Source organism: Eumetopias jubatus, unplaced genomic scaffold (assembly GCF_037043125.1).
Source record: "Eumetopias jubatus isolate StellerSeaLion01/CBP00866 unplaced genomic scaffold, mEumJub1_p1.0 scaffold_17, whole genome shotgun sequence".
Taxonomy (NCBI): Eukaryota; Metazoa; Chordata; class Mammalia; order Carnivora; family Otariidae; genus Eumetopias; species Eumetopias jubatus.
In genome coordinates this window covers 76,266,973-76,288,857 of record NW_028274823.1, presented here as the reverse complement: position 1 = coordinate 76,288,857, position 21,885 = coordinate 76,266,973, and the positions used below count along the sequence as shown (strand labels likewise).

At 38.8% G+C, this 21,885-nt stretch overlaps 1 protein-coding gene across 6 annotated transcripts in view; it reads left to right on the top strand.

Moving 5' to 3' along the window:
* Positions 1 to 21,885, top strand: part of LYST (lysosomal trafficking regulator) — a 163,904-nt gene that overhangs the window by 30,050 nt on the left and 111,969 nt on the right. For 5 of the 6 annotated variants that reach the window (XM_028104635.2, XM_028104634.2, XM_088019927.1 and 2 more), the window contains exons 4-8: positions 10,200 to 10,290; positions 12,402 to 14,481; positions 15,933 to 16,962; positions 18,704 to 18,865; positions 20,543 to 20,696. In XM_028104635.2, the coding sequence (XP_027960436.1) occupies positions 10,200 to 10,290; positions 12,402 to 14,481; positions 15,933 to 16,962; positions 18,704 to 18,865; positions 20,543 to 20,696 (3,517 nt within the window). The remainder of the gene's footprint in view (positions 1 to 10,199; positions 10,291 to 12,401; positions 14,482 to 15,932; positions 16,963 to 18,703; positions 18,866 to 20,542; positions 20,697 to 21,885) is intronic. The other variant, XM_028104637.2, reaches the window with a different exon arrangement.

Genomic DNA, 21,885 nt, shown 5'->3' with positions numbered 1-21,885 from the left:
TAAGGCAAATTTAATTGTGCAAGTTTAATCACTGAGAGTGGAATTAAAACAGTAGATTCAAAGCTGTACATTTCAAGAGGAACTTCACCTTTATATCTGTGCTTCTCATGAATAGGAGCACTTCTTGGGTACTCTGAGCAAGAGGCAAATGAAGCCCATAGCTACCATTCCACTTTTGTGCAAGGGCTTTATTAATAGATATTTGGTATAAATAATTAAATAGACTTTTTATTGCTATATAATTTACATGTAGTGAATGCACAAATGTAAAGTGTATAGTTGAATGAGTTTTGACAAATACAAACACCTGTGTAACCACAGCCTAGATCAAAGTTTAGAACATTTCCACCACTCTAGAAAAAGGTTTTCATGCCCCTTTTCAGGCAGCCCCTCCCCTTCCCCCACTGCAACACAACCACAATTCTAATTTCCAACATCTAAGTGTAGTGTTGCTTGTCCTAGGACTTCATATAAGTGGAATCATGCATTATGTACTCTTGTGTCCCAGAGCTCTATCCATTACACGTGCATCAGTAACACTACGTTTTGTTTTCCAATCGGTATTTTGTTGTATGGATATACCACAATTTGTGTGACCATTCACCTGTTGTTTAACCATTTGGCTTTTGTTTCCTTTCGGCTATTATAAATAAAGCTGCTGTGAACATTCTTAAAAAAGTCTTTGTGTGAATATATTTTCATGTTTTCTGGGTAAATAGGCATACAGTTGCTGTGTCAAAGGGTAGGTGTTTATAAGAAAGGGCCAAACTCTTTTTTCAAAGTGGTTGTACCACTTTTCATTCTCACCAGCAATGTATGAGAATTCTGGTTGCTCTGCATCCTCTCTGGTATTTGACATTGCCAGCCCTTTTAATATTAGCCGTCCTAAGTGAATATGAAGTAGTATCTCATTGTGATTTTAATTTGCATTTCTCTAAAAACTAATGATGCTGAGCACTATTTTATGTGTTCATTGGCCGTTTGTACATCTTCTTTTGTGAATGTCTATTTAAGTTTTGTGCCCATTTTAAAAGTCAGGTTATTTGCTTAGTATCCAGTTGTAGTTTTTTTTAATGTATTCTGGATTGCAAATATGTCTTTTGTAGCTTGCCTTTTCATTTCTTAATAATGCCTTTAGAACAGCAGATTTTTTGTATAAATAGTGTATTTTGTATCCTAAGAAATCCTTATCTTGTATCCCAAAGTTGCAGAGACACTCTCCTATGGTTTTTTTTTTCTTAGAAGCTTTTTAATTAGTACTTTTATGTTTAGGTCTGTGATCCACGTTGAATTAATGTTTGTGTGCAGGGTGAGGCCGGAGCTACAGTCCCTCTCCCCTCCTCCCTGTGCAGTCACCCAGTCCTCCCAGCCAGAGTCTGCCCTTTCCCCGCAGAGTAACCTTGGCACCTCTGTGGAAAATCAATTCGCCATATACTTGGGCTTTATTTCTAGACTCTTCTGTTCCACTCTCTATCATCTGTTTGCGTTACTGTGGCCTTTATAATATGTCTAGAAATTAGGCGGTATAAGTTCTTCAAAATGTCCTTCATTTTCAAGAATGTTTGACTATTCTAAGTCCTTTGCATTTCCATATAAATTTTAGAAGGAGCTTATTATTTCTATAGAAATGCTTGCTAGGATTTTAGTTGTGATGGCATTGAATCCAGAAATCAATTTGGAGAAAATTGACAATGTTGAGTTTCTCAGTCTACCAGCATGGTGTAAATATCTGTTTATTTGAGTTTTCTCTAATTTCTCTGCCATATTTTTTTGATTTTCAGTGTAGAAGTCTTGCATATTTTTGGTTAAATTTATTCTGAACATTTTATTATTTTTGATGCTATCGTAAATGGCATTTAAAATTTTTATTTTGTCATTTGTTGCTCATAGAAATATAATTGATTTTTGTACATTGACCTTGCATCCTATGCCTTTGCTAAATTCATTTATTTGTATTTATTTTGAAAATTTTCTGCAGTTTGTGATGAGCTGCTTCAGATCTCCCTGTCCTCATCAGGAACAATTTAAATACATTAAGTTGGATGACTTAAAAGATCTCTTCCAACATAAAAAGTATTTGTTTTCATATAACATTTGATAATAACAGTTTCTGATTTTTTTCTATACCCTGGTTATAAATATATACAGCTTAATTCTGATGTAATGAATAGAAAATCACAATCATTTATTACCAACACAAGTGTGATAAATACTACTTTTTAAAACTTCAGCATACAAATTTCCATACCTGTTCACACTTTATGAATGCTCTATAAAGTTGTTACTTATTTTGCTGAATAAAATGTGAAGTTTTACTGGAAGAGGTTATATATTTATGAACAAAACATTATTTAAAAATTATAATAGGTCTCTTTTTCAGCTGTTTTCTGTGTAAGGGAGTACTTTTTTCTTCCTACAGTTTTGTAGTATTATCATTTTAATATATAGTACTACATAAATGGCCTGTCATTGTAATATATAAAATAAGTATAATAGAAAAATATCAGACCTTTAGAAGTATGGCTACACAATTCATTCACTAGTTTATTCAGAGGGCCACGAAGTACCTACTAAATGCCAGCACCTCTGCTAGATGCAGAGATAAAAGGGCAGAGACCGTCCTTACCAGGAGCTCTTAGCTTTTGAAGAGACGGACAGATTGAAAAAAAGGCAAGGAGGATAAAACAGTGTGAAACTACTTGGGGAGTGGAAAGGAGAGGGCCAATGATGCTTTTTAGAGAAACTGGCATCTCTAAGTAGGGATTAGCAACGTAGAAAAGGGAGGAAGCATTGGACCAGGGGAACCGTAGATGCAGACCTTGGAGGCTAGAGAAGGAAGAACATTCAGTGACCTAGCAGTAGTTTAGTGGGCTTAGAGCAAAGGCTGTATGTGCGGTTTGGGTGGGTGGGAGGACCGGGCAGGCAGAGGCCATGTGATGGCAAGCCCCATGTACCATATTAAGGAGGAGTAAGTTTTCTTCTGAAAACATTGGGGAGGTTTTGTTTGTTTTGTTTTGTTTTTTACATGGAGGAGGTTTTGAAGCAAGAAAATAGGCAATGAAAATTGTTTTTCACATTTGACAAGTAAATCATTGGAAATAGGGAGAATTATTTCAGTAGGAAAATAATGCAAACTTCTAAAATTAGTAGAGGCAACTATAATATGTGAACTTTACTAGTTTTACAGATTCTGTTTACACACATGCCAAGATCTATCTGTGCATGATTAGTTTGGCAGGAATGAGGGAGTAGGGGGGATGCTGGTATTCCTACTTCTTGGAGTAGTGAGCGTATCATCTTGGCCTCTAGACAGTGGTGCTAGCCACAGAGAGCAGGTAATCCAGTGAGTTATCTCCCTTTACACCCAGGCTAATAGATAGGAGCAATGGGTATATTAGCAATCAGGTGATTGCTGCGTAACAGAGCACATTCCAAAAACGTAGCGGCATAAAACAACAAAGATTCCTTTGCTCATGTGTCTGTGAGTTGGCAGCTCAGGTAGACCCAGCCGGGATCACAGCATCCACTAATTGTGGGGTCGGCTCGGCTGACCTCTGACTGTGCAGTCTGTTGGCAGAAGACTGAGGGCTGTTGGATAGGGCCGTCGGCCAGGCTGCCTCAGAGGCTTCTTCGATTTCAGTAGGCGAGGCGAGGCTCCTTTACATGGTTTTGTGGAAGCATTATTCCAGGAGAGGAGCAGAGAAGCTGCAAGATATCACATAACATCACTTCTGCCACGTTCTGTTGGTCAAAGCAAGTCACAAGTTCAGCGCAGAATGAAGGGATGGGAACACGGACTCCCATCATTTCAGGAGAAGATAATTTGTGGCCATATTTTATCTACCATCATCTCTTCTCTGGCCACAGTTATTAGCATTCCTCCCACACTCCCTCTCCCGCAGGACTCTCAAAGTATCGTCCCATCATGGCATCAGGCTTGAAGTTTCTGATCTCATGATATGTATCAGTTCTGGATGCAGATGAGGCTTCCAGGTGCAGTGCTTTGGTTACAACTCTTCTTGATTGAGAGACTTGTGAACACAAAAGCCACACTCACCCATATACAGTGATGAGTAGGGACAAGTTAACACACTAGATACTTGTATTCAGAAAGGAGAGAGACCAGGGCGCCTGGGTGGCTCAGTTGGTGAAGCATCTGCCTTCGGCCCAGGTCATGATCCCAGGGTCCTGGGATCGAGTCCCGCATCGGGCTCCCTGCTCATCGGAGAGCCTGCTTCTCCCTCTGCCTGCAGCTCCCCCTGCTTGTGCTCTCTCTCTGTCAAGTAAATACATCTTAAAAGACAGAGAGAGAGAAAAAGAAAGGAAAGTGACCAGAGGCTCAGCAGTCACTGATCCACTGAGCTCCTGGCAGGCATGTCAGTGACCCCTATTCTTGGGGCAGGGAATGTTCTCTTCTGTGGGAGTGCTTCCCTAATCCATGGTTCTCCAGGGCTCTGGGCTCCATCCTCCGAGGTATCTTCTCTTTTCCATAAGAGACAGCTTATAGGGCGCCTGGGTGGCTCAGATGGTTAAGCGTCTGGCTTCGGCTCAGGTCATGATCCCAGGGTCCTGGGATCGAGTCCCGCATCGGGCTCCCTGCTCCTTGGGAGCCTGCTTCTCCCTCTGCTTCTCCCTCTGCTTTCTCTCTCTCTCTCTCTCTCCCTCTCTCTCCCTCCTCCTCTGTCTCTCATGAATAAATAATAAAATCTTTAAAAAAAAAAAAGAGACAGCTTATAAAGTGCAGCTTTCTTACTCTGTTCCACGCCTGTAGAAAAGTGAGAGCCCCATGGTCTCTATACATTTTGAATTGTCTCTGTTCCTTTTAGTCCAAGCTGCTTGTATTTTTGAATAATACAACTTTCTTTAAAAATGTTATGGGTTTCCTCTGAATTTTAATGGAGTCCACCGCATCCCCCAAAAGCCACACCTATAATTGTTTTTGAGACAGACCTCTCTACTTCGGGCATGTAAAGCTTGTGTGGAATAATGTCCACAAGATTCTTAGGTAGTACTTTTTTCTAGCGGATAGGTTTTACTAGGTACCACTTAAAGTCTTTCTGGAGTCCTAACAAAGAGAAATACAGCCAGTTTATAACCCTGCTTTGCTGGGAGAGGAGGAGAAAGTCAACAGGGACTGGTTGGGCGAACTGGGGCCTGCAGACCCAAATCCTGCTGTGAGTGATCTGTGTCTGGACAGCCCACAGGCTAAGAATAGCTTTTTAGTTTTTAAAGGGTTGTTAAAAGAAACAGAAGAAGGTACAACAGAGGCCGTATATGATTCAAAAAGCCAAAAGATGTTTACTCTCTGGCTGTTCACAAAAAAAGATTGCCACCCCTGTTATAATTCAAGAAGAACTCTGAGCATAATGTTTGACATCAATGGGAAAAAGCAGTACATTTAACTCTACTGAGACATCAAAAACATTTGATGAAATTAATCCATTCTTAACAAAAACTCATAAAATAGATTAAGAATAGAGGGTGCCATATACAAAGAGTAGAAAAACCAATAATATTTTTTAGGAAGAAACTCTACAATAGAATCAACATAAGAATAACTCTTTATGACTATTTCTGTTTGTTATATTTTAAAAACACACAGTAGTAAAGTGGATCATGAGTAATGACAGCTAAAATGTGAGAAAGATGGAGAAATAAAAATACCATTCTTCAAGTGATACATTACAGAAGAATCCAAAAGATTGTTGTTTCCTTTAGCCACAGCTATATAGCTAGAAAATAAAAGAAAAAAGATTCTGTTTACAGTACTAATGAAATGTTCTTATATATATGTGTGTGTGTGTGTCTACACACGTACATTACAAATAATTATAAAATTCTGATAGAAGAAATAAAGGACTTAACACACATATTTCTGCTTACATCTGGAACATTAAATTTAAGTAGCATGTCAAAATGCTGATTTAGAGTAATACCATTAATACCAATTAAAGTAACTTCCCGTCGTCTTCCATCACATTCTGAATCCAGTCCAAGCACTAAGCTTAGCCTGTCGTCCTGAGGTCCTTGAACCCCGCTGGTCTGGTTCCCCCCTGCCTTTGCAGTTTCCTGGACATCCGTCTGCCTTGCATCTCAGTCCTTTCCCTGACTCATTTGCCCTTCCTCTCCCATCCTGTCACTATTACTTGAACTGTGAAAGGAAGTGCCTCACACCTGGTAGGTACCTAAAATATGTTTCTTAAATCGCACCAAAAAATTACCACCTGAATGAGAGTGATTTTACTGTTTATTATTGGTGGGGAACTTAAAAAGGCATGTTGCTGTCCTTCTGCCTGCGGAAGGAGAAACATAAAAATGTAAGTATTAAGCAAAGAGTGGTGTGATTTCTATAGATTGGACAGTCTAGGAATAGCCAGGAATCTGCGTAGGCATATATTGCCAAATATGGCATATTGAGAACTTTCTCCTTGTTGACATGAGGTAGCACCCCATTCCTCTGGAGACTGTGACTAATTAGGACCTTGGGAGAGAAAAACCAGAGCTTGGGGTGAAATAGAGGACTGCAAGTTCTAGTTTGCCAGGATGCCCACAAATAAGAAAAAAAGATTTTCTGACTCTCAAAGGGATAGAATGATCTCTGTGGTTTCTTTGGAACTTGAAAGGATAAGTAAATCTGGAAACATGCAATACCTAAAAAAGTAATGGATCCAGAGGAATATCAAGAGCTTCCCCAATGATGAATTGTTTAGAAATTATTGTGATTTAATGAAGTCAAGAGTTGTTCCCTCGCTGTTATGTTGGGCCACGTGGAGACAAGTGGTGTCCTCAGTACTGCAATTCCAGGAGGAGTGGCAAAAACCAAAATGCTTCAGTCTCATTCTTTTGAAAGTCCCATGGTTTCCAAGGACGAATCCACTTGGTGAAATGGGGGCACAGACATGAAGTCCTGAGCGATGGGGGGAAACAGTAAACTTGGGTTGGTGTGGGAGAAAAAGCTTCACAAAAGAGGTTTTGCCAGCTGAGCCTTAAAGGTAGTGAGGGCCCCCTTAGCTAAGTGGAAGGAGTGAGAAAGGTTGCAGACCATGTGTCATGCAGAGGCTGGGAGGCAGGAATGCCTATTCACGTAGCAATGACAATTTGCCAGTGTACTGTTGTGGAGCAAGGGCTGGGGCACTTCACATACTCTTAAGGTTTCCACAAGCTCTGTTAGAATGTTACTAGTTCATCTGACAAAGATAAAGACTTAGATCAGGAGGACTCTACAGGAATGGTGTGCCCAAAATTGGTTTACATTTTTTAAAAGATCATGTACATTTTGCTGGCATCTTTAAAAACATCGAGGTACATACTGAGTATGAGCTGTACATGGAAATGTTATCCAGACATCCTTAGTCTTCCTAATTTTGAGGTAAAGCACATGGAAATAGGCCCCTTGGAAATAATTTTGACTATGCATCCAGAATTTAAAGTCATTCATGCCAATAATATTATCATCTAACTCTGTACTAGGCATTGGGTGTCAAGAAAGAGGGGTGATTGCTAAGGACTAGGGCCTGGGCCTGGGAGTCCATGCTCTGAGAGAGGACTGGGAAGAACGTTTGGAAAAGTTTTCCATCCTAATAGAGATAAATCCAAACTCCTTCACATGGCCCACAGGCCACATTAGATCTGGCACTCTCTACCTCACCAACCTCTGCCCTCCAGCCTCATCTCCTGGCACTCTCCCCATTCTATTCCAGCCACACTGGCCGGTTTGCTGTTCTGTGAAATAGCCAAGCCCATTCCCAACCCTTTGTGTACTTCTTAGGAGCCCTTTTCCTCCAAATCTTTGCATGGATTCCTTCTTCTCTTTGCGTATCTGCTCAAGTGGCCCATTCTGAACAGCCTATCTAAATGTCCTCCTTTTAGTCACTCTATAATCCCTGTCCTGTTTAATTTTCTTCATAGCACAGCATTCTGTATGAAATTGTCTTACCCATTATTTTCCATCTCCCCTGCTAAAGTGTCAGCTTTGTGAGAAGGCGAATTTTGTCTTCCTTGTTCATCACTCCATCCAAAGTGTCTGGCACATGGTAGGGGCTCAGTAAATATTTGCTGAATCATGGAGGAAAACTGGCATTCAGACATGAACAGTTCAGCAAGTTGTTTGCTGTACCAGAAGTCAATCAGGAACGTGATCTCTAACTTGCTGAGGGGGGATTAGAGAAGTCTCTCCACAGAGGAACTAAGACTTGCCTGAAGAATGAGTTGGCATTTGGCAGATGGGAAGATGATGGTGGAGAATTGCAAGAGCGATGCGTGTGAGGAAGACATACTGGGGAGTACAGACCTGACCTGTGGTGTTCAGGAAACCCTTCAGAGCTGGACATGTGGGGATGGGTCAGGGTTGGTGGTGGGAGTTGAAACTGGACAAGTCGGTAGGAATCACGTCATGAAGGGTCTTCTAAGCCTGAAAAGAAGCTCAGATTTTACTTTTGAAGTATTTTCAGCCTTTTCATAACCAGGGCACTAAAAGGAATAGTCTGAGTGCTGTGTACCTGCTTTCTCATTCCCTTTCAGCTCTTCAGCCTACTGCAATCTGACTTGTATCCTTATCACTACCTTAATACTGAGTTTGTTAATGTTGCCAGTGACCCTCTGCTTGACAGATGCTTTATGGCCATTATCTTAGACAACTAAAGAACAACAGCTCTTGACCTGGTTGGCTTTCTTCTTTCCCATCCGCTCTCTTCCCTTGATTTCTCTCGTTCTACATCTCTTTGGGGGAGCTACTTCTCGGCCTCCTTGGCGGGCTTCTCACCAGCACTACCATTCTTCATTCTTGAAGTATTGCTCTCCAGAGCTCCATTCCCATCTGTCCTCTCTTGTCATTCTGCATTCTCTCCTTAGGAAATCTGTGTCCTTGACTTCTGCCCCAGTGACTCCCAAGTCTTTTTATGTACTTCACATCTTTTTCTTAAGCTCCAAATCTATATATCCAACTGTTGACTAAAAAGCTCTCTCCATTTGAATATCCCACAGACACCTCAGAGTTAGTGTGTCTAAACAATAGATCCATCATCTCTATCCCAACCTATTACCACTCCTAAATTTCCTATCTTGGTGAGGACATTATCAGTCACCTGTTGCCTAAACCAGAATTCTTTGAGTTCTTGTGGATCTTTTTTTCCCCCTTACACTCCATAGATAATCAACTGCAAGTCATTTCAATTCTTCCTTGCAGTTTCTCAAAAATGTTTCCTTTTCAGTTTTACTGTAGAGCACTTCCGTTTATTATTCTCTGTCATCTGGGTTATTGTTGCCCTGCCTCTAACACTGATCAATCCCTTTCCCTTCCCACCCCAATTCTGTCCTCTATACAGTGGCTAGAGTGGTCTTTCTAACAAGCAAATCTGATTATATTACTCTGACTCCTTCTGCACTGACTGAAGTGAGGAACTTTAACTTGATTTGTCATTAATTCCCTGACCATCCATGTCCCCGGTGCCCCAGTCTAGCTCTCTAGCTCCAGTCCCACTTCCACACTTCTAACTGGTAATGATCATTCCTTTTTCTGAACTCCTAAGCTTAATATCTGTACCACACCCAGGTACTGACTTATACTACATGCCTTCTATTGTTCTTTAACTGTTTGTGTGTATGTATTTTATGGACCAAATGAGGGGACCTTCTCCAGGACCATATCCTCCAGAAAGGGTAAGACAGTAAGTGCTGTGGACATAGTGTGCAGTCAATACATATTTATTAGATTATCTTCACTAATAAGTCTTTCTTTATATATATATATCATTTATTAATAATGTCAATTTCTCTTTTTAAAATTGTGTTCTCTGAGTTTTACATTTAATTGCATGAAGATTTTGTTTTTCTAGTAACTTCATGTTATTGGTTTGCTAATTAATAGGGCTTAACTTTTCATTTTCACCTAGCAAATTTGTTTTTTCAGCGATGAGAAATTCTTGCCATGTGCATGGTGGTAATAACAGCTATTTTGGGAAAAATCAGCAAGAATGTGCTAAATACCGTCAAATACTCTTACATTCTTCTGTCCTTGGAAAGGTTTATAAATTGAGAAGTACTACAGCTTTAATTGGATTTAAGATAGGTTAATTTGATTCTTAGCTTTTCAAATGCAACCTTTCAAGAAAAGGGATTTTTTGGTTCAATTTAAGACAAGGTACTAGGAATTAGTGTCTCATGACCTCAGAACATGAAGGATTGCTTTGTTTCTAATACAGGCATTGACATGTAGAGAAGAACTCCTTACTCTGCTTCTATCACTCCTTCCACTGGTATGGAAGATACCTGTTCAAGAAGAAAAGGCAGCAGGTATGTTTCTTTTATCACATCACTTGTGTTTCCAAAATTCCACTGAGGAAAGAAGTACCATGGAAAAGTTCCTTCTGCCTTAATAGTTGATACTATTCAAATTCAGAACAGTATATATTAGCATGATGCTTGACAGGAGAAATTCTTTAGGCAGACGCATTTTTATTTCTGCTAATAATACAAAAACGATGGTGCTTCTTAGGGGATTATTCAAATATAACAATGATCAGAAAATATATGAAGAAGCAGAACACTTAGCAGAAGGAGTCAATCTAGGTGTGCGACCCCATCAGAGAAATGGATAGTGGAAAGTTTGAAGAAAGAAATGAAAGCTCCTCACTTATTTTATTTTATTTTTATTTGAGAGAGAGAGAGGCAAAGGGAGAGGGAGTAGCAGGCTCCCTGCTCAGCATGTGGGTGTTGATCCCAGGACCCTGGGATCATGACCTGAGCTGAAGGCAGACGCTTAACGACTAAGCCACCCAGGTGCCCTTCCTTTGCTTATTTTACAGACTGCTTTTTGGAGCACCTGGGTGGCTCAGTCGGTTAAGCGGCTGCCTTCAGCCCAGGTCATGATTCCAGGGTTCTGGGATCGAGCCCCACGTTGGGTTCCCCGCTGAGTGGGGAGCCTGCTTCTCCCTCTACCTGCTGCCCCCCCTGCTTGTACTCTCTCTTTCTCTCTAATAAAAAAAAAAAAAAAAAACTGCTTTTTATTACCAGTACTCTACTGATGACTTTTGCAATTTGGTTTAGTTTTTTTTAATGTTCTTTGAAAGGATTAATTTGAAGTAATATTTTGTTTCAAGCCTGGATAGAATTATTACACTTAAGGTCAACACAGTTTTAGTATCTCATTTTGAAAAAAAATTTTAAATTACATACACATACACGTATCTATATCATATTAGGTATATGAAACTTAGTTTGAATGTTTCAGTGGAGGAATTAACAGTTTAACAGTTTTCCCCTTGACCATTTCTGGATATGTGAATTGTGAGATGTTTCACGATATCTCAGGTTAACATAAATCCTTCTGTCTGGTAGTTCAATGCCATATATGCATTTTTAATACATTTCTGATAAAGAGCTCTCTTTTTAGGGAATTGTCTAAGGTCTTGTAATATTGTTATCCTGCTTATTTGTTGATTCACTAACTCTGCTCTCATTTTCTTCTGAATTTGTAGAATTCACAAATTCTTTCTCACTTAAGATAGCCGATTAGCGTTCTTTTAGGAAAGTTATCTTCATTGCCTGCATCTTTTGTGTAGGTAGAATTTGTCAGACTCTTCAATGTCTCCCCTTCCTCTCTTAATTAAGGCACAGATCTTTTATTTATAGATTATTTATTCATTCTAAATTGCAACTATATTTTTCACATAGATCTTACTATGTAGTATTGCAAAGGGAAAGACTGATTTTACTAACTTTTTAATTAGTAAGGAGGATTTATTCATTTCCCCAAGAAATAGATACTGCATATGGTCCACACTCCAGATCCTAGGTTCTGGGCACTGAGGATGCAACAGGGATGCCTGTACCTAGTTCAGTATGTGGCCCATTCAGTAAATATTTTGAATGAAAAACTCTTTTAACCTCAATTTTGGAGAACAGTTGGTATCTATTATATGATTTTAAAATAATTTTGGAACATCTTAAAGTTCTTAAGTTATATCAGGGCTATAAAATAAATGCTTTTTTTGAGACTATAATATACTCCTGTTTCTTAATTAATGGCACTATTAGAGGAGATTTGTAAGATGGTGGGAACAGTAGTGCTAAATCCCAGATAATCTAGAGTCTCTTATGTTGATGTCAGAATGCAATGTATGGTTTTAAATCAGATTTATGTCCCTAATTTTGTTCTCCTTTGTTGTTTTCAAAATCAATTTGTATCCTTTGAACCAGTACTACCTGGTACATAGCATGAGAAGAGTAAGTGTAGGGGTAAGTGACCCAGAGACAAAACAAATAGTTAAAGGAAATCAGCCCAGGAAAAATAAACTGAGGGAAAGCTCCTGAAGTGGAAGATAAATAAGAGAGTAATCCACCTATACCAATTGAGTTTGAAAACATATTAAGGTGTTCTAAACTTTCTTTCTTTATCTTATCAGATTTTAATCTATCATTCTCAGCTGATATAATCCTGACCAAAGAAAAGAACTCAAGTTCACAAAGATCTACTCAGGAAAAATTATATTTAGAAGGAAGTGCCCTATCTGGTCAGGTTTCTGCAAAAGTAAACATTTTTCAAAAAAGCAGACGGCAGCGTAAAACTACCCACCGCTATTCGATAAGAGATGCAAGAAAGACACGGCTCTCCACCTCAGACTCAGAAGCCAATTCAGACGACAAGAGCATAGCGATGAATAAGCATCGAAGGCCCCGTCTGCTGCAGCATTTTGTAACACAGTCTCCTAAAGACGACCACCTTACAGCTAAACTTGACCACTTATCAACCAAAGAACAGACTCCTCCTGACACAATGGCTTTGGAAAATTCCAAGGAGATTATTCCAAGACAGGAGTCAAACAGTGACATTTTGAGTGAGCCAGCTGCCTTGTCTATTATCAGTCACATGAATAATTCTCCTTTTGACTTATGTCATGTTTTGTTATCTTTATTAGAGAAGGTTTGTAAGTTTGACATGACCTTGAATCATAATTCTGCTCTGGCAGCCACTGTAGTGCCCACACTGACTGAATTTCTAACAGGCTTTGGGGACTGCTGTAATCTAAGCGACAACTTGGAGAGTCAGATGCTTTCTACAGGTTGGACTGAAGAACCGGTGGCTTTGGTTCAACGGATGCTTTTTCGAACAGTGTTGCATCTTATGTCAGTAGATATTAGTACTGCAGAGATGATGCCAGAAAATCTTAGGAAAAATTTAACGGAATTGCTGAGAGCAGCTTTAAAAATTAGAACTTGCCTAGAAAAGCAGCCTGACCCCTTCGCACCAAGACAGAAGAGAACACTACAGGAGGTTCGAGAAGGTTTTGTGTTTTCAAAGTATCGTCATAGAGCCCTTCTTTTGCCGGAGCTTCTGGAAGGGGTTCTGCAGATCCTGATCTGTTGTCTTCAAAGTGCAGCTTCCAATCCCTTCTTCTTCAGTCAAGCCATGGATTTGGTTCAAGAATTCATTCAGCACCACGGATTCAATTTATTTGAAACAGCCGTTCTTCAAATGGAATGGCTGGTTTTAAGAGATGGAGTTCCCACTGAGGCCTCAGAACATCTGAAAGCCCTCATAAATAGTGTGATGAAAATCATGAGCACCGTCAAAAAAGTGAAATCAGAGCAACTTCATCATTCGATGTGTACAAGGAAAAGGCACCGACGATGTGAATATTCTCACTTTATGCACCACCACAGAGACCTCTCAGGTCTCCTGGTTTCGGCTTTTAAAAACCAGGTTTCCAAAAACCCATTTGAAGAGACTGCAGATGGAGACGTTCATTATCCTGAGCGGTGCTGTTGTATCGCGGTGTGCGCTCATCAGTGCTTACGCTTACTCCAGCAGGCTTCCTTGAGCAGCACCTGTGTTCAGATTCTGTCGGGCATCCAGAACGTCGGAATATGCTGTTGCATGGATCCCAAATCCGTAATCATCCCTTTGCTCCATGCTTTTCAGCTGCCTGCCCTGAAGCATTTTCAGCAGCATATTTTGAATATCCTTAACAAGCTTATTTTGGATCAGTTAGGAGGAGCCGAGACACCGCAAAAAATTAAACAAGCAATTTGCAATATTTGTACCATTGACCCTGATCAACTGGCCAAATTAGAAGAGACACTGCAGGGAAACTTATGTGATGCTGCACCTTCCCCAAGTCTGTCCAGCCCTTCCTACAAATTTCAAGGGATCTTGCCCAGCAGTGGATCTGAAGACTTGCTGTGGAAATGGGATGCCTTAGAGGCTTATCAGAAGTTTGTTTTTGAAGAAGATAGGTTACGTAGTGTACAGGTTGCAAATCACATCTGCAGTCTAATCCAGAAAGGCAATGTAGTTGTCCAGTGGAAACTCTATAATTCCGTATTTAATCCTGTGCTCCAGCGAGGCGTTCAGTTAGCACATCATTGTCAAAACCTTAGCATCACGTCAGCTCCGACTCATGTATGTAGCCATCATGACCAGTGTTTGCCTCAGGAAGTGCTTCAGATTTATTTAAAAACTCTGCCTACTCTGCTTAAATCAAGGTTTGTATGTGTGCACGTGTGCAGATACCTTTTCCTTACTGTATGCTTTTGACTGTCTTTCCCCATTATTCTTTCCTAGGATTTAATTTTAGTTTAACAACAAAAAGTGTTCCCATCCCATGTCAGAGTTTGCTTTACCTTCATTTATTGGTTGTTCGATCTATTTATCTATTTATTTATTTCAGTTTCCTGGAGGGGGTATAGAGAAGCGCATAGAGCTGTTGATTTTAATTTCTCAGTGGAAAAAAGTTTTAACTATACCTCTGAGGGGAAAGATGGACACAACACAGATATCCAATAGCAGGGGCAAGGTTAAATTAATTAATTTATATTTACTTGACAGACTATGACTAGCCATTAAAAATGATATATATGAAGAGCATGCTGTGACATGAGAAAGTACTTATAATATTTTATCAATAAAACATACAAAATTAAAAATAACACCCACTTATTTACAACTTTGTAAAATACACACATACCTAAAATGATAATTATTTGTCAAGGCAGTAGATTTAAGAGGATCATGATTTCTTAAATACCACACTTACATATATTATATACACAATGTATATAAAAACAGAAAATACAGATAAGCAAAAAGAAGAAAACTAAAATTAAAATTACTTAGAATTCTACCAATGAGTTTTTCAGATTTTGTAATTATCAAGTCTGGTACTTAAAAATAAATTACATAAAAAAAGCTTGCTTCTGGTAGTCTGGTCTTTCAAATTAATGTGTATACCATTTCAAAAACATAATAAAATATAACCTATCATCATTATCTTTGCAATTTTTTTTATTTTCTGATATTCTCACATTGTTCAAATAGAACTGACTTTGATTTGCAAGTTTTGTAACTCTTTGGCATATTTGTGGACAACCTGGATCTTTGCTGAGCTGACTTATATTAGTTTACTACTCTGATTCCAGTGATCCAGACCCATGAGACTCACCAGAGACAGCTGAAAATCTTCAGATCTGTAGTTTGGTTCCTTCCCTTTATGAGGTGCAGATGTAAAACAAACAAAAAATCCTGAATAAACCATCAGGCAGACAGACAAATGGACACACACATGCCTGCCTGTTTTCAGAGTTTGTCCATCTCAAGTGTGGAGGTGGTTGTGGCATTTAGAATTTATACAGAACCTGCCATTTGGGGGAAAGTGTTCTTTCCTGAATTGCTTCGTTTAGTTTGGGTTGCATGTAATCCATTCCTTCTAAATGATGCTAGAGTCATATGTGCAGTGTTTGAAGAGGGATGTATATGAAAGTAATTAGAAAGTAATTTGAGATCCTGCTCTAATGAAGAACACCAGCCAGACAATTGATGAATTAGATTAGTGTTTAGTATATGCCACATGCAGCAATGACATATTTAAATAGTATATGTACCAATCTATAATGATGTTTCTATATGTAAGATCTTGTGTATTTTTTTTCTCTCACAGGGTAATAAGAGATTTGTTTTTAAGTTGTAATGGAGTAAATCAAATAATTGAATTAAATTATTTAGATGGTATTCGAAGTCATTCCCTAAAAGCATTTGAAACTCTGATAATCAGCCTAGGGGAACAACAAAAAGATTCTTCAATTCCAGCTATTGATGGGATAGACGTCGAACAGAAGGAATTGTCATCTTTAAATGTAGGTACTTCTTTTCGTAACCAGCAAGCTTACTCAGATTCTCCTCAGAGTCTTAGCAAATTTTATGCCAGCCTCAAAGAAGCCTATCCGAAGAAACGGAAGTCTGTTAACCAGGATGTTCATATCAACATGATAAACCTGTTCCTCTGTGTGGCATTCTTATGTGTAAGTAAGGAAGCAGAATCTGATAGAGAGTCAGCCAATGATTCAGAAGATACTTCTGGCTATGACAGTACAGCGAGTGAACCTTTACATCATATGCCACCATGTTTATCTCCCGAGAGCCTGGTCTTGCCTTCTCCCGAACATATGCACCAAGCAGCAGATATTTGGTCCATGTGTCGTTGGATCTACATGTTGAGTCCTGTTTTCCAGAAACAGTTTTATAGGCTTGGTGGTTTCCAGGCTTGCCATAAATTAATGTTTATGATCATACAAAAACTGTTCAGAAGTCATGAAGAGGAGCAAGGGAAAAGGGAAGGAGGCCTAAATGTACATGAAAACCAAGATATAAGTAGAACTTCTCAATCTGAGATCACCACGAAGGAAGATTTATTATCTTTAACTGGAAAAAGAAACCCCACACCATCAGAACTGGGTAGCCTAAACAAGAGTGCTGACAGTGTAAGTAAATTAGAGTCACAGCATATATCTTCCATAAATGTGGGACATATTTCAGCTACTGAAGCTGCTCCTGAGGAAGCAAAGGTATTTACGAGTCGAGAAAGTGAGACATCACTTCAGAGCATACGACTTTTGGAAGCCCTTCTGGCCATTTGTCTTCATAGCGCCAGAGCTAGTCAGCAAAAGATGGAATTAGAGTTACCTAATCAGGTAATAACTTATCCTTTGTTCAGCTTTATATATATGTATTTATGTATTTCAAAGTTCTAACATAAAACTATTGTCATTTTGTTTTTCCAAAGATTCTAAGTTTTGAGAAGCTCTTGTATGCTTAGCACAGTACCAGGTACTGTGGAGGACAGAGGAATACCTGACCCAGTCCTTGCCCTCAAGAAGTTTAGAGTTTAGTTTGGAATGCAGAATCCACATGTGTCGAAGTTACCAATCCTAAAAGGCATTAGATACAGATCATGTGTCAGATGAGTAATAATGGACTTTGTGTTTCAAAGTTCAGACTTTATAATCTCAATGTGATGCTGTTTGGTGCCCTGCTCAGATCCCCTTTACTAAGCTGATACAGCCATCTGCCATTTGCTACCAGGACTCACATCTGAGTTATCGCCCAAGGATTGCCGTTAGCTCATGGGAGACGACCCTTCTATAGATGCCTGAGAAGGATGCTTATATCCATCCAGTGATGGATGGATATAGCTCTGTGGAGTGGGGACAGTCTTTGTGGTACAGTTCAGGCTCCAGAGCTTCCCATGGAATTAGGCTGGAGCCACGCATTCATTCTGAAACCACATTTTTGCCTGGATATCCACCCCCCAACCCCAATATATTCTGCTTCCCTCAAGACCTTACAGATTTTTCCTGAGAACATTCCTCAGCTGAAAAGGGAATCCTCAGTTTCAGGCCCTGCTTCTAAGAAAACTTCAAATGTGGTAGACCCCCTGTTAATAACTCATCACCAACTGTTGGGTCAGCCAGCAGGCTCTCCATACTGCTGTTCCTGTCTCCCTCTTTCCTCCTATCTAAAAAATCTTGATGTCTCCATGTTGCTCACAGTTAAAAATCCAAATGCTTTAGGATAGCATACAGAGCCCTTCAGTGTCTTGTGTTTACTTCCTTGCCTAGCCTCATGTCCTGCCATTGTTCACCATGCTGCCCATCAACCATACTGAGCTAGCCGGCTGTTTCTCAAGATGCCACTCCTTGTTATTCTGAACGTGTTCTTCTGCCTAGCACACTCTCTTCCTCTGCCTCTAGGCCTGCTGTCTACTACTTGTTCTTCATTGTCCATCTCATACAACCCTCCCCTGGGACACTTGGCAGGTCTCTCAGGCACCTTCTGTCTTTTTGTTTCTCCGAGAACTTTGTTTATAGCTCTAGTGTGGTCATCATCATACCTTGTCTGCATATATCTGTTTCTTACACCAGACTGAGGGAATTCCTTAAGGGAGAAGTCAGCTTCATATCCATCTTTTGGCCTCATCACCTAATGTAGGGACGTAGGCAAGCAGCAAGAGTTTCCTTCAAAGACAGAAGGGAGGGAATAAAGAAGGGAGAGAGAGGAAAGGATTGGAATATAAGTACTTCTTAGAGTCTTACCGAATCTCTAAGCATAAGGCATTTGTAAAATGTAGAGATGGTCAATCAAAACTCTGAAGTTTCAACTAATCTCTTTTGTGTATGATACAGTTAATTTGTGATCCATTGAAATTCAGAATGAAATCAGATGAGTGAAGCATTTGATAAATAAAATGTTACTATGAATTGTAACAGTAGGTATTTGTATAAGAGCTAGATATTTATAGTCCTTTTAATTTCATATCTACTGCAAATAAATGGACTAGCTTTCTCCTTATTAAGCAAATATTATTTATTTTGTCACTGTTTAATTTTTTAAAGCATGTTATTAATATTCTTAGTATCCTTTATTTTACCTTAGAACTTGTCTGTGGAAAACATATTGTTTGAAATGAGGGACCATCTTTCCCAGTCAAAGGTGATTGAAACAGAATTAGCAAAGCCTTTATTTGATGCCCTGCTTCGAGTCGCACTGGGGAATCATTCAGCAGATTTTGAACACCATGATGCTATGACTGAGAAGGTATGGAGATGATCCAGTTGTGGTGTTTGGGTATGACTAGCAGAGGCAGACGTATGTGGGATGGGACTAGGGCCCTGATGAATGTGGTTAGAACACATGGGCCAGGATTTGGTCAGGTGAGTTCTGGGGGTCGTATCTCTGTCTTGTGGGTTGGATAGTATTTACTCAGTGCCCTATCATAAAAAACAGGAGAGCAACGTGACATGCTTTTTTTCATCTAATTTGGCAATTTACTAAGAGTTATTCTCAGTGAGATAGAAATTTATTATTTAATTTGATAAGTCTTACATGTAACTGATAGTTTATTAAATGATAATTCAGGGATGGTGATGACTCAGGTATCTTTTCTGATCCTATATTGGTACAGTTAATATTTCCAGAACCTTCTATTCAATTTAATTTTAAATCACTCAACATAAAAATGACTAGTACTTGCATAGAAATTAGCAGTCATAGTTTTTAAGTTAACTTTTTTTCTAAAAGAACTATTTTAATTTTTTTCTTGAAACTGTGATGCATATTTAGTTCACTACCCTCTTCTTTTATGTTTCTTTTACCCTTAATTGTCCTTTATCTTTATGTAAGTTCTTAGTAAAACTGTCCTTTATCTCTATGTAACTTCTCTCTTAATTTCACAGTCTAGCCATATATATGACATTTTATAATCTTCTGCCACAATATTTTATGTTGCTGTTTGTAATAACTTGAAAAAACTTACTGAAATAGCAACTGATGCCTTTATCATATTCCTGAATCAATTGGTTTACTGGAAAATGTTAAAATACTACTTTATTCTACCTTTTATTAATGTTGCAGTGATAAAGTACTCTGAGATGCTTTCAGTGAAAATGTGTCCCAAAGTGAAGATATTGGTAGCATTTTTATAAGAAAAGGAAGATTTCATGCTGCAGGATATTGCACCAGAAGTTAATGCTGAAACTCTTGATTTCTGAAATGCTTGTGTATAGACAACTGGATTCTGAAATTTTAAAATTAATCCCTTTGAACAATTTTTATGTCTCCTCTGGTTATCTAATTTATGAAACATTGTATTTATAAAAATCCTATGGAAAAGTCTTTTTACATGAACAAATGTGTAAAAATAGTATTTATTTGCTAGCATTAAGTTGTAAGAAGTATAATTCCACCTCATTGTGGTTTTTAGTCATTTCCTATTGTAAAACTAAAGTGAAATTTCATAGACTTCTTTTTCAGTAAAACTGAAATGACCTATAGCTTCATCTGTTAGAGACCCCCATTTCTGAGGTGTTAATAAAGTTGAGAGATTCTGGAAAATTTTGCTGTGTGAATTTCATAATTTATAGTGCTTCATATTGATTCCTGAGGTTTTTTTCTTAAAGAAAACACTGAAGCTGTCTTTAAAATGATTTTTTTAAAAAGATTTTATTTATTTATTTGACAGAGAGAGAGAGACAGCGAGAGAGGGAACACAAGCAGGGGGAGTGGGAGAGGGAGAAGCAGGCTTCCCACTGAGCAGGGAGCCTGATGTGGGGCTCGATCCCAGGACCCTGGGATCATGATCTGAGCCGAAGGCAGACGCTTAACGACTGAGCCACCCAGGCGCCCCCTTAAAATGATTCTTGAGTAATAAACATTCTATTACCAATCATGAGCAAATATTACAACTTTTGCCTTCTAATTGCACTGATCTTATAGAGTCATCAATCTGAAGAATTGTCATCCCAACCTGGTGATTTTTCAGAAGAAGCTGAGGACTCCCAGTGTTGTAGTCTCAAACTTTTGGTCGAAGAAGAAGGCTATGAAGCAGACAGTGAGAGCAATCCTGAGGATAGTGAAACCCGAGATGATGGTAAAATATCACTGAAATACTTGTGATTGGATTTGCAAATCAGATTATTAATTAGCAAAATGGTTACGGTAATACTATAGAATTTTGTATCGCCTTGCAATTTAAAAAGTGCATTTCTTTGATTTTATTTGATCTTGACAATAGATTCTGGTGTTTATATAGTCAACGTAAAACGGATATATTTTGTTATTGCCAACATTGACTGAATACCTGAGAATACAAGGTAGGGTCCCTGCTTTCATCGATACTCCAGTAGAAAAAACAAACAGGAGGTGTCAGAAGTGAACAATATGAAGAAATAAAACAGGGTGATGTGATAGTGATTGGGTGGTCAGAGAAGGCCTCACTGAAGATGTTTGGTTTATATTGAGGCCTAAATTTTTTAAAAAAACTATCCAGACAGATACTGACAGGAAGAGCATTTCAGGCAGTTTGTTATAAAGATTGATTAATATAAGGAATACAGACATCTTTTTGTGACATCCAAGGATGCTGCAGCACAGATTTCTTCTTAGCTCACCGCAACCCAACCTGTCCCTAGGATTGCATATGATCCTTTGTCTCTGGGTTTAAAATTTGGGTAGAACAGAATAGATGGGTTGATTGGAGCCAAGAGCTTTCTGGAAGGCTCCATCTTTTTAATGTTGACCATATGACCATCCCAGTACTGCTAGTCTTCACTAAGTTTCCAGCAGCTTGTCTTCCTCAGTCTGTTTTCTCTTTCCCATCGCGTGAAGGCATAATCATGGATGTCCTAACAGAAGGGCTTGATGGACCCATAGCAAGTATTTGTTCATTTGTGTATAATAAAGAGAGTGAAAAGAACAAAAGCACAGCCACAAATTGAAAGAAGCTATGTATGTATATATGTATATGTACACACACACAGGTATTCATATAGCTTACTTGATTTATGAAACTATTCTTGTTTGTTTCCAGTGTTGTTAAGAAATAATTGACATACATCACTGTATAAGTTTAAGGTATGCAGCGTGATGGTTTGATTTACATATATTATGATGACCACAATAGTATAAGTTAACATCCATCATCTTATATACGTACAGTAAAAAGAAAAGAAGAAAAAATTTCTCCTTGTGATGAGAACTTTTAGGTTCAATTCTGCTGACTACTTTTTTATGTATCACATGTCAGTGTTAACTGTAGTCCTCATGTTGTCCATTACATC